An 18,216-nucleotide genomic window follows, 5' to 3' on the forward strand; every position below is an offset into this window, starting at 1 on the left:
GTATGAAACAGTCAACTTTTGAGATAATGTTGTTTTGGGATGATGTTTCTACTGGAGGCTGAATTCCTCCATCATATATACAGTTGTATATACAAGTGTACTTGTAGTTTTTCATAATAATTAAGTTATTGTTTTGTTTTAATAAGGTTGTAGTGTGGATTGACCAAATTAATATCATATATCATGGATTTGTATATGTATTTATTTATTTCATAATATTCTGTAAAACTTTCTCAAAATATTTGATGTTTCAAACAGCATTTACTTATAGGTCAATGACAAAATTGTGTGCCTGTTTGTCAGATAGTACTTCTGCACAATATTTAAGTTAACATACACTTGATTATGTCGAAGACAGTTAATGTTAGTGGGTAAATGTTGACACTACCTGAGCACATCATACATTACTAGATAATGAAATCTCGATTAGCACAATACTAATTTAGTTCCTTTTAAGCATCTTTGTAAAGTTTTATTTGTAGATCACCTGTTCCAAAGGACCAATGAACTTAACTTTTAGTTCACCTAGTCCAATGGACCAATGAACTTATGCCGTAGCACAGCGTCCATCGTATGTCAACCTTCCACTACCAGTCATGAACCACTGAGCGGATTTCAACCAAATTTGGTGTGAAGCATCCTTTAGTGAAGGGGAACCAATTTTGTGAAAACGGTGGGTCTTACCTGAAGGGCCCTGAGGGATGAGGGTAAATATTTGAAATAAAGCAAATTCTTCAAATCCTTAATCTGTAGAAATGTACTGTGTTTTTCCATATTCACCTCCTATCCAGGTGAGCAATACAGGCCCCCTGGGCCTCTTGTCTTGGATTTTGTGGGTAGTCTTACCTGATAATCAACAAATTCATAATTCATTAATTACTAAATCGTTGAAAATTGGATATGGACCACTTGTTTTTTTTGGGGAACCACAAAATTTCAGACCTTAAAAAATGGATGATTTTATTGTTTGGCCGGAACTCCAACCCAACTAGCACTGTGTATTGTGTTGGGGACCCATAAATGTAAAGAATAAATGTGATACTGTGTCTGGTGTGTTGACGGATCATTTAAATACTAAAAGGACTAGAATCTTCACAAGAACACTGTGCCATAACTCTATTTATATATTTGATGTGTGAAATAAATGCACGTGTACTTTTTGTCTGCCCTTTTGTTGTTTTTGACATATTTGATGGAAATAAATCTTACTCAATCTAAATGACATCTTCATGATCATGTAACATATCTAATATTCAAATGAACATTTACATCAATTCAAACCTTACTTTTTTAAGATTGGACCGATTAGATAATAAGGATGAGAGGAAAGTATTGATTGTCAGCATCACTGTACAATGACAACTGAAACACGGTCTCGGTCTATACATGTCTACCTTCCTGTGAAAAATCAAAGGACCAGTACCTGGTACAGTTGTATATGTATATGATGGCTACTATCATTAATCCTACCAGGGGCCAGTTTCGTCGATATTTCATAACTTTATGAAAATTCTTTAACTTAAATTGTTTTCATAGGAAAGCATTGCAAGATTTAAGGACAGTTCCTTAATTTAAGATTTTCCCCTATAAATTCTGTAAAGCTTTCCTATAGAAAATTTCAAGTTGAGGAATTTGATTAATCATACCTGTTTGTTTGTTTATTAAAATGTCACGTATTGATACATAAAATATACATAAAATACAAGCATAATTTCATTAAAAACGTTAAAATGCATCAACACCCAGCCATATTTGGCTTATGAGACACTACTGCAGTAAAATCTTGAGTGTCAATTAATATTAAGACTTATTGATAAAAAGTTTTGTCTTCTTTGGTACATATCAAACAATAACCTGGCGACATCTTTTTGCAAATTATCTTCTTTCATAAGAAATATTAATTTATCTTTGCTGTTTAAAGCATTAAAATTTTGTAAATTAGCTTCTGCTTTATTAAAAACTAAAAGTCTCAAGTCAGAGTAAAAATCGCAATCAATAAAAAAGTGAGTTTCATCCTCAACATGATTTGATGTACAATATATACATTTCCTTTCTTGTAAAGGAATTATTGGCCTGGCATATCTACCCGTTTCTATAGCTAATGGCAGAGAACCACTTCTAAAATTAGATAAAATTCTTCTGTGTGATCTATTTCTAATATTTTTAACATAAAAACTTGTACTAATTTACCAGGGGCCAGTTTCGTCAATATTCCATAACTTGATGAAATTCTTAACTTAAATTTTTTCATAGGAAAGCATTGCAAGATTTAAGGATGGTTCCTTCATTAAGATTTCCCCCTTAAATTCGAGAATTTTTCCTATGGAAAATTTCAAGTTGAGGAATATCATTAAGATGATGGAACCGGGGCCAGGTTTTTCGGAAATGAAAACTTTCTAATGGGACTAATCTAAGGTGATTTAACTCTGTAGTGACAACAGGATGTCTTATAATATGCACAACTGCGATATATATTGATCAATCCAACATTTCAAGGAAATGAAATGGAAGTAGCTGAGTGTCTAGTCTGTCTAACTGGTTCACCATCAAAAGTTCATGTCATAACAGAATTTAAGGCTTTCTGAAGAATCCTACATATTCAATTGATACAAAATAAAACTTGGGTAGCACAGATGTAACAAAGGTTGCCATTGATTTGGGTGAATCTTCTCGGTAGTAATTGCAGCAAACATAAAATGGTTCATTTATAGGAACATTTTGAACATTGCTCTCGTCGGAAGTATTCAGAAAAACTGTAATTTACGGAACTTTTGGTCCATCTCCAACAAGTCAACAGATATTCTGTCAATAGGCGGTGAAGACATGAGAGGAAACTCAGACTAGTATTACTATAGGGATTTAGTTACATATATTTCATCAAGACTTTGAGTGTTGCTGAAGAATCCTCAATTTTTTTCTCTTGTATTTCTCAATTTGGAGGCCACAGTGGGACAAGCCATCGGAGGAACACCAGTCATATATGACCAGATGTTTTATAGATTTGGTTTGGTTTATTTTGTTTAAATGTCCTATTTAAGGACTTGCCTGGTTTTGGAGGTGGAGGAAAGCCGGAGAACCCAGAGAAAAACCACCGACCTAGAGTAAGTACCAGGCAAATGCCCCACGTAGGTTTCGAACTCGCAAACCCAGAGGTGAAGGCTAGGGCTAGTGATAAAGTGTTGGGACACCTTAACCGTGGCCCCTATTTTAGAGAACATTCACTCTCAACAAGTCGACTTCAGTATCACCATACCAACACGAGGATAAAATGACAATAAAACAAGGATATAGTTATTCGTGAAATCATATTATTTCCGTTTAACAAGAACATGGAATAAAAGATGACAAATGCAGATGAAATAATTTGAGCACAGGTATACAAGATAACATGAGGATCGATATTATGACTAAGACAATTGTTTATACACATGTGATGTACATATCATAAATGTATCTACAGAGAATCCTCATCGTTCTACAGTATACAAGATGGAATTTTAATGAAAGATTAGAAAAAAAGGAAGAACATAAAAGGACACCTTAAGCATTTAATTAAATATCAACAATCAGACTTGTACAACCTTCTTTTGTACAAAATGAATATAAATACTTAATTTATATTTCAGAAATGAAAAATAATCGGTCTACTTACGTCCCAAGATCAAGCAAGATCAATGCTATCTGCACCAACACAAATTATTCTCATGGTAGCGAGGAAGTACAACAACAGGTGTTTCAAGATGGAATGATTGCATGATCAGTGTGGAGAAAATTACCTACAAGATCTGTGGATTAATCAACAAGCAATGAATTGGATGTGTATGACTCTATCCTTTTTCATTTTCAATCGGGGAAATTATTTACACTTTAAGTTTTGTTTTTATTTCTTTTTAACATCCATAAAAGTGTGTCAAGGTTAATATCAAGCACATTTTGACGAACATGGATATATGAAAAATGTATAATCATTTACTAGAATCAGCTTATTCTAATAGTTTACAGTAACTGTTGTCACAATGAAGATAATTTTGGCTTTAATAACGAATCTTGTCCATTTCATTTGTCATTGAAACAGTTATGACATCACTGGATTATTAAATACTTCTATTTTTACTCAACCTGGACAACATTACAAAAAGTTTGGTTTTCAATGAAACAAACCAATGAACTTCTTGAAACTAATACAAGTAATGGAAATAATAACGTGTAAGATCCCAAAGACTAACTCATGATCAATTTATCACTGTAAAATTGCTTAAAGCAAGGATTTTTTTAATGCACAATTAAAGCACTATTATGGAAAACCATTGCCATTACAGCGACTGTAATGTCCCCAACAGAAAGCTAGTCGAAAATTCAGATTTTTTTTTTAAAAGACAGTATCCACACTCGAGTGATATAGCACTGATGAATTCACATACCATAAAAGTATGCATTTTGGCACTATTGATTTTTTTGTGTATCATGATGTAACAGACTGGCATGTCACAATGCGCGAGTGATAAAAAAATAAAATCTTGAATTGTAAAATAGCGTAATGTTTGAAGAGCACAAATAAGATGCCATCTATAACATAGATGTTTACAGTAGGATCTTAGCCGTAAATAACAACACAACTTATCCCCCGTCAGTCATAGGTTAGTATAGATGTTTACAGAAAATCTTAGCCGTAAATAACAACACAACTTATATAATTATCCCCCCTCAGTCATAGGTTAATATAGATGTTTACAGAAGATCTTAGCCGTAAATAACAACACAACTTATCCCCCGTCAGTCATAGGTTAATATAGATGTTTACAGAAGATCTTAGCCGTAAATAACAACACAACTTATATAATTATCCCCCCTCAGTCATAGGTTAATATAGATGTTTACAGAAGATCTTAGCCGTAAATAACAAATAAGCCCCTGTCCACAAATAAGCCCGTCCACAAATAAACCCATGTCTACAAATAAGCCCCTGTCCACAAATAAGCCCCTGTCCACAAATAAACCCATTCTTAATGTTCGCATTATCATTAATTTTAGAATAGTACCCTGGTAAGCTAAAAAAAGTTCACAAATGCTGAAGTAACTCTGAAAATTTATTACTATACTTTTACACTAGGGCTTATTTGAGGATAAATATGGTATGATCTACACCGTATTTATCCAGTAATATGCTCTGGGTGTCGCCCCCTAAACTTTTATTTACAGTAAGGGTAGGTTTATTATTGCAAGAATAGTGAATTTGTTATTTTACTGAACTGCAATAATAAGCATGGAGTGAACCAGTCGAATGGAACCTGATTTTACTCTTAATCAAATCTGATTCAACAATGTAGTCATTTAATCCACTTTACCAAACTTCTTCAGAGAATCTGACTTAAGAACTTTGTCGATGACTGAAAGGTGCCTCATGTTAAGTATTGTTATATGTCTTCACTGAGGTCAACCATAGATATGTCTGGATCCGTCACGTCCAGAAAACAGCAGCTGTCATCTCCCATCCAGATGACGTCGTCATCTACCTCCTCTAAAATCTGTATGTCGTCATCAATTTCTATCATTCGGTATTGCCTATGCTCATCGTCCTGGTTTTCCATTTTAACACGACTTTTATAAGGATTCTTCAGCAGCTCAGAGGGCGAGTTAACATCCGTTTTCCCTATTTTGTTTTTGTCACTTGGTGAGAAGACATTCATTTTCTGCAGGTCTGCAGGCGAGTTGACAAGTGTTTTCAATGCCGATGGTGAATCTACAGTCATTTTCTGCTTGGCACGTGGTGAAAGGCAGAATAAACGCCCATAGTCAGCATTGATAATTTGTGACTTTTCATCAACAGTTGTTTCAGATTGCTCTGATGGTGAGTTGCAATTCATTTTTCTGAATTTTTCTGTAAAGTCCAGAGTTCCATTTGTGTTTGGGTCAGTGTTCTCATTAGTTATATTTTCCACCTTTTCTGGTTGTAGGTTAACATTCGTGTCACCGCTGTTCTTCTGTTCGTTGGTCATCCGTCTGGTGTTAGTGACAGAGTTCCAGGCCTCGTCTGTGATGCCGAGTTCTTGAAGCATGTAGCGAGGTCGATATTTCATGACCACGCCTTGAAAGTGATGTTTTCCAATCTGATACTTCACCATCGTTTTCATGCTGCCACGTTCTGGGGCGCAATTGAATAGAGTTCGACCTTCACGAGTTGAAACACCAACATTTCCTAAAACAAATAGAAATATTTCCATAATAATTGGTGGTAAAACTTGCGACTAATCATAAAATAAATGGTAAACCCAGAGGACCAAAATAACAAGTAGACACAAATATGGATCTATGCTATATTTATTTAGACTCTAGAGCATTATCTCCCTTTATCAGGCCAGAATAACCAATAAAACGTAGACGGGACGGCATCATCCAGATTTTTAAAGACATAATTTTTTTTATTGATCATTCGATTGGGAATTTTAACTGGTCGGATTGGGAAAAATATCCTATTTTGCCGTGGGGAATTGGGCCGAAATTCGGCCCCAAATTATTTCGGTCCCAAATCATCCCCCAAAAAACCCCTGTATTACAAGTATTAATTTTCTCAATCTGGAATCTGCTTATCTCTTTCATATTCAACAAACATTTATCTTTGTGGTACTCAAGCACTCTAACTTTAATACCATGCTGGCATACCCAATTCTGACTTTCTCTACTGAGCCCCATCACTCTGCCTCTAGGTAGGGGTGGGGAAGAGGACTCCTCTACAGAGCCCCATCCTTATGCCTCTAGGTAGGGGTGGGGAAGAGGACTCCTCTACAGAGCCCCATCACTCTGCCTCTAGGTAGGGGTGGGGAAGAGGACTCCTCTACAGAGCCCCATCCTTCTGCCTCTAGTCTAGATAGGGGTGGGGAGGAGGACTTCCTCTACTGAGCCCCATCCCTCTGCCTCTAGGTAGGGGTGGGGAAGAGGACTCCTCTACAGAGCCCCATCCTTCTGCCTCTAGGTAGGGGTGGGGAAGAGGACTCCTCTACAGAGCCCCATCCTTCTGCCTCTAGTCTAGATAGGGGTGGGGAGGAGGACTTCCTCTACTGAGCCCCATCCCTCTGCCTCTAGGTAGGGGTGGGGAAGAGGACTCCTCTACAGAGCCCCATCCTTCTGCCTCTAGGTAGGGGTGGGGAAGAGGACTCCTCTACAGAGCCCCATCACTCTGCCTCTAGGTAGGGGTGGGGAGGAGGACTCCTCTACAGAGCCCCATCCTTACGCCTCTAGGTAGGGGTGGGGAAGAGGACTCCTCTACAGAGCCCCATCACTCTGCCTCTAGGTAGGGGTGGGGAAGAGGACTTCCTCTACAGAGCCCCATCCTTCTGCCTCTAGTTTACTCTAGATAGGGGTGGGGAGGAGGACTTCCTCTACTGAGCCCCATCCCTCTGCCTCTAGGTAGGGGTGGGGAGGAGGACTTCCTCTACAGAGCCCCATCCTTACGCCTCTAGGTAGGGGTGGGGAGGAGGAAGTAAGATTTTAATACTTCATGAAATTCCCTTCACCGAAGGGATACCTTGGGACCCAAACCATCTATTTAGGTGTTTTTAATTATACAACATTTAGTCTGCTTCATCAAATATTTCTTCTGATCAAATTCAAGTCCATCAAAACAGAAGGACTGTAGAAGGATTTACCCCTACTTACCCTATTGGACCCTGCCCTTCTGATATCTGTTGATACAGCTTTATTCCCAAGTAATTTTATTCAGACCAAATTTGATCAAATTCCAATCAACCATTTAGGTCTTGTAATGATTATAAAAAAGATAATACAACATGGTAACCGATGATATCTAGCACTCGGGAAATGATAACAAGAGGCCCAGGGGCCTTAACGGTCATCTGACTCTAAATTAAAACCCTTATATTATTGTAGTATGCATTCTCTATAGCAAGTATATAGTGGCACTGTTGGCCATGGTGGCCATCTTGGATATCTGACCGACCCAATAAATGATAACACTTGGTCTGGACCATCTAAGGATAATTTCTGGTAAGTTAGAGCTGAATCCCACGGTGTGGAATTTGAGAAGAAGTTTGAAATAGGTGTTGTTCAGGAAAACCATGATTGCGCAATCATGTTACAAAATGGCCGCCATTGCTGCCATGCCAAAGTTTTTACGAGGCCAAAAAAATAACAACACTTTGTTTGCCCTCCTTCCTGAACATCCTCACCAATTTCGAGCTCAATGGCACCAGTGGAACTGAAGAAGAAGTTTAAAATGTGTTTTTTAAGATGGCGGATATGGCGGCCATCTTGCATTTCAGACTAATCTAAAAATAACAACACTTGGTCAGGATTATCTCAGGAACATTTTAGGCAAGTTTCAGCCCAACAGCACTGGTGGAACTTGAGAAAAAATTTAAAATGTGTTTTTGAAGATAGTGGTTATGGTGGCCATCTTGGATTTCGGACCGACCCGAAAAATAACGACACTTGGTCGGGATCAAATCAGGATCATTTCAGGCAATTTTTAGCTCATTAGCACTGGTGGAACTTGGGAAGAAGTTTAAAATGTGTTTTTCAGGATGGCGGCCATCTTGGATTTCGAATCGTCCCGAAAAATAACAACACTTGGTGGGAATCATCTCAGGATCATTTCTGGCAAGTATCAGCCAAACAGCACTGGTGGAAGTTGAGAAGAAGTTTAAAATGTGTTTTTCAAGATGGCGGCTATGGCTGCCATCTTGGATTTCGGACCGACCCGAAAAATAACAACACTTGGTCGGGATCATATCAGGATCATTTCAGGCAAGTTTCAGCTCAATAGCTCTGGTGGAACTTTAGAAGAAGTTTAAAATGTGTTTTTCAAGATGGCGGCTATGGCGGCCAACTTGGATTTCGGACTGACCTAAAAAATAACAACACTTGGTCGGGATCATCTCAGGATTATTTCTGGCAAGTATCAGCCCAACAGCACTGGTGGAACTTGAGAAGAAGTTTAAAATGTGTTTTTCAAGATGGCGGCTATGGCGGCCATCTTGGATTTCGGACCGACCCGAAAAATAACAACACTTGGTCGGGATCATCTCAGGATTATTCCTGGCAAGTTTCAGCCCAACAGCACTGTTGGAACTTGAGAAGTTTAAAATGTGTTTTCAAAATGGCGGCTATGGCGGCCATCTTGGATTTCGGACCGACCCAAGAAATAACAACACTTGGTCAGGATTATATCAGGATCATTTCAGGCAAGTTTCAGCTCAATGGCACCAGTGGAACTTGAGAAGTTTAAAATGTGTTTTTCAAGATGGCGGCTATGGCGGCCATCTTGGATTTTGGACCGACCCGAAAAATAACAACACTTGGTCGGGATCATCTCAGGATCATTTCAGGCAAGTTTCAGCTCAATGGCACTGGTGGAACTTGAGAAGAAGTTTAAAATGTGTTTTTCAAGATGGCGGCTATGGCGGCCATCTTGGATTTCGGACCGACCCAAAAAATAACAACACTTGGTCGGGATCATCTCAGGATCATTTCTGGCAAGTTTCAGCCCAACAGCACTGGTGGAACTTGAGAAGAAGTTTAAAATGTGTTTTCAAAATGGCGGCTATGGCGGCCATCTTGGATTTCGGACCGACCCAAAAAATAACAACACTTGGTCAGGATTATATCAGGATCATTTCAGGCAAGTTTCAACTCAATGGCACCAGTGGAACTTGAGAAGAAGTTTAAAATATGTTTTTCAAGATGGCGGCTATGGCGGCCATCTTGGATTTCGGACCGACCCGAAAAATAACAACACTTGGTCGGGATCATCTCAGGATCATTTCTGGCAAGTTTCAGCTTAATGGCACTGGTGGAACTTGAGAAGAAGTTTAAAATGTGTTTTTCAAGATGGCGGCTATGGCGGCCAACTTGGATTTCGGACTGACCTAAAAAATAACAACACTTGGTCGGGATCATCTCAGGATTATTTCTGGCAAGTATCAGCCCAACAGCACTGGTGGAACTTGAGAAGAAGTTTAAAATGTGTTTTTCAAGATGGCGGCTATGGCGGCCATCTTGGATTTCGGACCGACCCGAAAAATAACAACACTTGGTCGGGATCATCTCAGGATTATTCCTGGCAAGTTTCAGCCCAACAGCACTGTTGGAACTTGAGAAGTTTAAAATGTGTTTTCAAAATGGCGGCTATGGCGGCCATCTTGGATTTCGGACCGACCCAAGAAATAACAACACTTGGTCAGGATTATATCAGGATCATTTCAGGCAAGTTTCAGCTCAATGGCACCAGTGGAACTTGAGAAGTTTAAAATGTGTTTTTCAAGATGGCGGCTATGGCGGCCATCTTGGATTTTGGACCGACCCGAAAAATAACAACACTTGGTCGGGATCATCTCAGGATCATTTCAGGCAAGTTTCAGCTCAATGGCACTGGTGGAACTTGAGAAGAAGTTTAAAATGTGTTTTTCAAGATGGCGGCTATGGCGGCCATCTTGGATTTCGGACCGACCCAAAAAATAACAACACTTGGTCGGGATCATCTCAGGATTATTTCTGGCAAGTTTCAGCCAAACAGCACTGGTGGAACTTGAGAAGAAGTTTAAAATGTGTTTTCAAAATGGCGGCTATGGCGGCCATCTTGGATTTCGGACCGACCCAAAAAATAACAACACTTGGTCAGGATTATATCAGGATCATTTCAGGCAAGTTTCAACTCAATGGCACCAGTGGAACTTGAGAAGAAGTTTAAAATATGTTTTTCAAGATGGCGGCTATGGCGGCCATCTTGGATTTCGGACCGACCCGAAAAATAACAACACTTGGTCGGGATCATCTCAGGATCATTTCTGGCAAGTTTCAGCCCAACAGCACTGGTGGAACTTGAGAAGAAGTTTAAAATGTGTTTTCAAAATGGCGGCTATGGCGGCCATCTTGGATTTCGGACCGACCCAAAAAATAACAACACTTGGTCAGGATTATATCAGGATCATTTCAGGCAAGTTTCAACTCAATGGCACCAGTGGAACTTGAGAAGAAGTTTAAAATATGTTTTTCAAGATGGCGGCTATGGCGGCCATCTTGGATTTCGGACCGACCCGAAAAATAACAACACTTGGTCGGGATCATCTCAGGATCATTTCTGGCAAGTTTCAGCCCAACAGCACTGGTGGAACTTGAGAATAAGTTTAAAATGTGTTTTCAAAATGGCGGCTATGGCGGCCATCTTGGATTTCGGACTGACCCGAAAAATAACAACACTTGGTCAGGACCATCACAGGATCATTTCAGGCAAGTTTCAGCTTAATCCCACTGGTGGAACTTGAGAAGAAGATTGAAATGTGAAAAGTTTACGCAAGGCGGACGGCGCACGGCGGACGGCACACGGCGCACGACGACGGACGAAGCATGATGACTTCGGGTCAGATGACCTAAAAAGTCTATACAAATGGCTTTGAAAGGCGTCCAAGAAAAATACAAAGCAAAATCAAGTGACAACATCAATCTCTCACCAGGGGCTGGAACTATCACAAGGACCCAAGGACATGAGAAATGATAACAGTTGAGAGTTCAGGTGTATCTCACTATTTACGCCCCCGCTCCCTTCAATGAATAATGTCTCATAACGACACTTTAACTTACACACAGTAATTACATTTTCACATGAACAATGACTTAAACAAATTCTTCGGTCACTGTAGATGGTTAATTCAAACATACTTTACAAGACGATCCCCTGGTTGCTAGGGATGGAATAAATCCACCTCACACAGGGTAGGGAAGGACAGCTAGAATGTGCTATGATGTCACTCACAGTAGTGTAACGTCATCATTTTATGAAGTGTAACCAAGTCGCAAATTGATGATGTCATCAATTTTGGAGCACATTTCATGGGACATTGATGATGGCTTGATGAAAAGGTTTCACAACACCTTACAATTTGTTAACTTTTTTTAAGGATGTGAGTAAGATAATTTAACATGGGCCTGTAACATGCACAGGGACATCATCACCCTTGTATAAGAGTTTGGCTGGCCAGCACTCGGAAAACCTCGTACTGACCAGCTAATCTATACTCCAATTGAGATATCCCTGCTCACGGAACAGGTCCACGTAAGATTCTATCAGTAATTACTGTTCTGTAAAAATAGATCTAAGAAATGAAAGTTCTTATATACTTGATTAAATAATTTTGATACATTAAATCTGCATGCGGTCATACACATATCGTACTCCTATAGCATAAGAGGCCGCTGGTCAGCTCTTTTTCTATCAGATATTATTTTGCCGACTGCGACACGGCACCTGTCAAAAGTATCTTGCCGTGTAAAACCTCTAACATTGTTGGAGTAACATATATCTAATCATTAATGTTAATACAAAATAAATACAAATCAAAAGTTAGATAAGTGGAGCGGAAATGAATCAACATGCATCATACAGCTGCTTCATCCTTCCAGGACCTCGTCAGTGATGTCAAGGGTCTTAGAGGGACATTCCTTTGTTTACATAAAGTGTACATGTATGACTCCAAAATTAAACTTAATGGGAAATGTGTATTTTTCTTAATCAGTGAAAGTTGTTATCTTTAAATTAAAACGGCAGTTTTACTATCAAGAGAAACCAAAGCGCTTTAAGTATTATGTCATGAAAATTCTTAATTCGACCCAAAGTATCACTAATACTATTGCAGATAGCATTTGTGTATGAAACGTCATTTTTCTATACATTTCGGCGATACTTTCATTACTGGTAGGCACAAAAACTCATATAATCGACATTCGGGCATAGATTTTATCCATAGAAATTTTGAAGGTTTCTGATGGCAAACAAAGGAATGCCCCTTTTAAGTGCTCATACCTCAAACAAGATATCCCAGACTGAGTGATCTTGGCGTCCACCATTGGGTCACGTTAACTGATAATTTTTTCTTCTATTCTCATCTTTTTCTTTTCTGAATAATATATAATATGAAATTTGAGAAAGATCATAGCAATTAGCCTATTGCTAACTAGAGTACTAACCTGAACCGTATTTCTTTGAGGACTGGTACAAGCCCGGTCGATGGGACAGTTCAGCAGAATGGGAAGCCTTGAATGATGTCCTTTGGGTAGTAAATGTGCCACATTCCTTTGCCTCTATACACTCCATACTGATGGTGCCCTCCATATTCCTCTCTTCATTTCCACTCTTTTGTCTCTTTTTCTTCGGCTACCAGAAAAAATTCAAAATATTTTGTAAGCTTTTTCCTTGTGATGGACTTCAGTATTTGCAGTGTGGAGATCATATGAAACCAATTTCCATATAACATGATATCCCAGTATCCGTCTTATTTAAGGACTAAATCTGTATACCTAGAGGCAATAAGCCCGAAAGATCAGTGGTAGTCATTTCAGGCAGAGTATAGTGTTAATGTACCCCCCAACCCCACCAAATTATAGGGGAATAAAAGGACTAAAAACATGAACAAGTGGACTAAATCGTGTCATTCTTGTAAAAGAAGTATTTAAAAAAAAAAAAACCCCTATATTTCCCCTATCAGGCCCCCTTTCTCCTGCCCCCAAAGATTGACATATCCTTAATTTATGCAACATACAACATTGCCAAATAATTCTCAAGACCAAATTTCATCATAATTCATTTAGATTCAACTTGCGATGTTATTCTGTTAAACCTTTTAGTTATATTATTTATTCGTTTACTTTTACCATCTGAACACCATCTAATTAATTATAATAGGCCGTCGGCGAATTAATTATTGACCGAGTGGGATCGTTTTTACAACATAACGATGATTATTGTTGTCTATACCCACTATATATATATGTAACTGTTCCATGTTCTATGTCTATAGGTGATCGTTTGTAATTTACAAACTACTTGTGTCTTGATAAAGGGGCAGATTGGCTCCAAAATTTGACGATTTACTTGTCTGTACTGTTGTTTTTACTACTTGATAAATTATATATATACATGATATACGAAGCCTTTTGTTTATATATATATGTATATATTGTACAAAAAGTACATTGTATTACTGGTATATTACTTACTGAAACACTTTCCTCAATCCTTGGCAGCGTGAAGAGGAGTTCTCTTATCACATGTTCATATTTGTATCCATTTACCTTACTGAAACATCAAAATACGTTTATTTTAGTTAAAGTCAGTCAATGTTGTATAACACAATAATAATTTAGTTTGTCAAGGTTAAAAGGATATATTTACCATTGTATGGCACTGCCACTATATAACCCTACCAATTCAGTTGCGAGTTCACCAGCTTATGAACTGCCAACTGAAATTTGAATTTCAAAATAAAAAAAAAAAATCGCACGACAAATAAAAAATCGCAGATGGTAAATATAAGCATTGAACGGCTTTCAGTTGGCATTCATATTGACTATGAATGCCAACTGAAAGCCGTTCAATGCTTAAATAATCCAGAAATAACATCTTTAGCACATAATACACATGGAGAGGTATATAGAGTCTCACAATGTTAAAATCTGCTACAATAAACCACTCTTAACATTCAATTGTCATCTACTTACAATGACTGTTTACAACGGGGAGGGAATGGTTTCATCCAAATCTGTTGGCCATCAACACGCAGCCTTAGATACAACGGGAAGTCGTAAAGGTTGTGCAATGATCCTTTTACTGTGAATGGTGTCACAGGGTATCTCTGTAAAAAAAAAAACCACATACTTTTTTAATGTTCACTTTCCAGTGTAAATAATTTATAAATAATTTCTTTATTTAAATAGCTGAGTTCATCAGGAAGCAAAACTAATATGTATAGCATGCCAAAGTGTGAAATTAAACATATTATTAACTTAAGGAATAAGATTTGATTGTAACAGCATCTTTTTTTTTTTTTTTTGCCCTTCAGATAAAACAAGGCATCTCAAGGGTTAATACAGTCATTCAACACAGACAAATACAGGTGAAAAAAGTCAGTGACAGAGTTCCTCTGAAATGCACAATATACATTTTGGTACATTTGAACTCCAGGATGACAATTATCATCAGAGTACCAGTTTTGCATAATGTTATACTACTAATTTCCCAACAGATCTTGACCTATGTCAGAATAAGAATGTTACTGTTAATTTGACTTATTGAATTTTTTGTCTTTAAATAGGTATTTCTGGCAAATTTATAATAAGACTAGACAGACAAGTGGCTTAAATGATGTCTCCTATGGAAAGCCATTTTAATATTTATTACCTATTTTACCTCAAGTTAAATAGGTTTTTTGTTTTGTTTTAATAAAGTCAAAAAATATTTCAGTTTCTTCTTCCTTGTACAATGTTGATAAAATGGTTGGTTAATCTTTTTAAAATCAGTTAAAAAAATACATAATGCACAAACAGTTCTTAGCTAATCAAGACAAAATAATGTTTAACTTGTCAAAATCTTTTTAACTTAAGCCAACAGGCAATAAAAATATGAATATTGATTAGAATTCCACAGTAGTGCAAAGGGCCATAACTCCAGTAAAAATGGAATACTGACATGGGGTTCTGACTCATATCTGTAATCCATTATGATAAATCCATTTACCAAGCTAGTTACAAATTGATGTGGCAACTGGCAAACAGTAGAATATTGAAGTAGAGTTAATTCAGAAAAAAATTATATTCAAAGGGCCAAAACTCCAGCGAAAATGTAGAATATTGACACGGGGTCCATCATAAAAATACATTGTTAAATCCATATACAAAGTAACAAATTGATGTAGCAAGCAGCAACGAAAAACATGTCTAGAAAACAATTATCTAATTAATTCTGAGAATTATCTCTATGCTAAGGGCCATAACTCCAGCACTTATGTTTGCCAGAGTTATAACCCTTTGCATGTGAAAATGATCAAAATTACCTATTTTCTATACTTTAATTTTCTTCTGTTTACCACATTGATTTTTAATATGTTATATGGATATTTAAGTTAGATTAACATAATGATTTTATGAGTCAGAACCCCGTGTCAATACTCCACTTGTTTGCTGGAGTTATGGCCCATACATTTGCATGCACTTCTGTTTAATTCCATCAAATATTAATAGAATTATTACCTATTGGCTTAATTTTTTTTAAGGTTTAGAAAATATGTTGACATTCCTTCCATAAACTCTTTCGCAATATATTGTGATAACGCCACATTGGGCCTACCAAGTTGAGTGGCCATGGCAAACAGCGGAAAAAAGTTCGGAAAAATAAGGTGGGACTGACGACGACGCCGACGCGTGACGGCGGACAAAGTGATCCACACATGTCTGCCATGCTTTGCAGGCGACACAAAACGACTTGCCACACTTCAGTCACTTAGAATGTTACAGTAACAGAGCAAGTCTCAGTTCACGTCAGTCGAAAGCGACATTTCTCAGACAATATTCTACCTGCGTATTTTCTTCAGCATCCCCCTCCTCGATATAATATGACGCGTCAGAGTGAAGGTCAGATTCCACATAGAACTCCGAACCCATGGCGTACTCTTTTAGGGGCCTGTCGTTTACAAAAACATTGAAATGAAACAAGTTGCATTTCGGCATTTTGAACAGCTCGATCTTTCGCGGCTTCCTCTTCCGATTGGTAAAGTAGTATGCCGGATGACTTATCTCCCCTTCACTTCCGGATAGACTTGCAAATGCCCACATAAGAATTGGCTGTGTCGAAAATCTTGGATTCCAGCATAAATTCGACAAATTGTTTGATGAACAAGAAATTATGCTTCCAAACTTGATATAAGAGCTGTCCTGGTGTGTGATCAAGTTTGAACCTGTTTGCATTTTCCAACTTTAACAAAATTGAAGAAAAAAAAAAGAGTAGATCTACCCCCCCCCCCCCCCCCCCCCCCAAAAAAAAACCCAACAAAAACAACACCAAAAAATAGATGAAAGAAATATATCATTACAGCAAGTGGCTTGTATAAATCACAAAACATCCCATTCGTATGTAAAGTGCTCAAATTAAAAGTAAGAAAGAGGAAGCTAGATATGCAGGGGGAGTTGGAAAATGCACAGCCAGACCGGGGTTTGAACCCGGGACCTCCGAACACTAGCCGCGGATATATTTTTTCTTTTTTTTCTCGATGTTTTTACTAATCAAACAATATAATCACATGCTTACATTACAAATAAACAAGAATACATGTTCATAGTTTACAGACATAAAATATAAAGTATCACAATTTACCAGATTTTGGATTTGTTGTTGTTTTCGACTAGATGATAGATTTTCGGGGCTACAATTAAGGTTCCTCACAATACATTTGTACCTCGATGCTAATATCATATCATACATAACAAATCTCGATTTTTTTCGTGATATTCATAATTCTCAGTATAGCATATATACAGTGGTAGAATAATTTCACATGTGGTAAGTTATTCATTTTCCACTTAAAGTTTGCTGTCTGCGACAAAATACTTGAGAAACAAGGATTTACACTTCCTCGTTTTGTAATGATCCTGGATGTCCTTCAAATAGAGTTACCTGATCGCCGATGATTGAACCGGTTCAGCTCCGCTACAAAAGTGCAAGAAAAGAAAGCGTAATTCATGAAAGGAAAATTTAAGAGATTATACAAAGGGACCATACTATGAATAACGGTACATCTAAGTACATGTAAATCGATTATAATTCCAAACTGGGAACTTAAACTTCCAAAATATCTACCTCATTGCTTATCGCTACATTTCCCTGTGGTAGCTTTTCAAGTGATGGGCATATTATGCTCCAGCTTGCGGAGCTCTTGTTTATTTGTACTATTTGTTTGTTTTGTTTGTTTTTGTTTAACGTCCTATTATCAGCCAGGGTCATTTAAGGACGTGCCAGGTTTTAGAGGTGGAGGAAAGCCGGAGTACCCGGAGAAAAACCACCGGTCTACGGTCAGTACCTGGCAACTGCCCCACGTAGGTTTCGAACTCGCAGCCAGAGGTGGAGGGTTAGTGTTAAAGTGTCGGGACACCTTAACCACTCGGCCACCGCGGCCCCTATATTATTTTGTACTAGTATGACAACACACAGATGTATGTATGTACGTCCCTGGTATACAAACTTCAGAATATTTGTTATCATCTTAGTGATTAGGAATAATACATTAATTTCCGGTATTTTTTCCATTTCGGATCAGTCCAAGATTTTCCAGAGATTTTTTAACATACATATTTCACAAAGAAAACATTTTTGTTTAATCTCTGGTTTTGAGCCCAGGGCTCGATCTTTAAGTTCATTTTCTACAACAAACGTTGCATATG

The 18,216-nt window shown here is 37.8% G+C and overlaps 1 protein-coding gene across 1 annotated transcript; it reads right to left on the reverse strand.

Annotated features, from left to right (window-relative positions):
- Positions 1-3,288: 3,288 nt before the first annotated feature.
- Positions 3,289-16,553, reverse strand: LOC117323025. The gene is made up of 5 exons (XM_033878012.1): positions 16,357-16,553; positions 14,506-14,639; positions 14,005-14,083; positions 12,976-13,162; positions 3,289-6,196 (listed from the first exon to the last, which is right to left on the reverse strand). The coding sequence occupies exons 1-5, from the start codon at positions 16,507-16,509 to the stop codon at positions 5,415-5,417; spliced, it is 1,335 nt and encodes a 444-aa protein (XP_033733903.1). The 5' UTR covers positions 16,510-16,553; the 3' UTR covers positions 3,289-5,414.
- Positions 16,554-18,216: the final 1,663 nt, after the last annotated feature.

This window comes from Pecten maximus, chromosome 3 (assembly GCF_902652985.1).
Source record: "Pecten maximus chromosome 3, xPecMax1.1, whole genome shotgun sequence".
In the NCBI taxonomy this organism is placed as follows: Eukaryota; Metazoa; Mollusca; class Bivalvia; order Pectinida; family Pectinidae; genus Pecten; species Pecten maximus.

Excerpts from the sequence above, each read along its gene's own strand:
- LOC117323025 (XM_033878012.1), bottom strand. The coding sequence starts at position 16,509 with ATGCCGAAATGCAACTTGTTTCATTTCAATGTTTTTGTAAACGACAGG. Across the intron at positions 13,163-14,004 it reads GGATTGAGGAAAGTGTTTCA|CCGAAGAAAAAGAGACAAAA; the intron begins GTAAGTAATATA and ends TTTTTCTGGTAG. Across the intron at positions 6,197-12,975 it reads CTCAAAGAAATACGGTTCAG|GAAATGTTGGTGTTTCAACT; the intron begins GTTAGTACTCTA and ends TATTTGTTTTAG.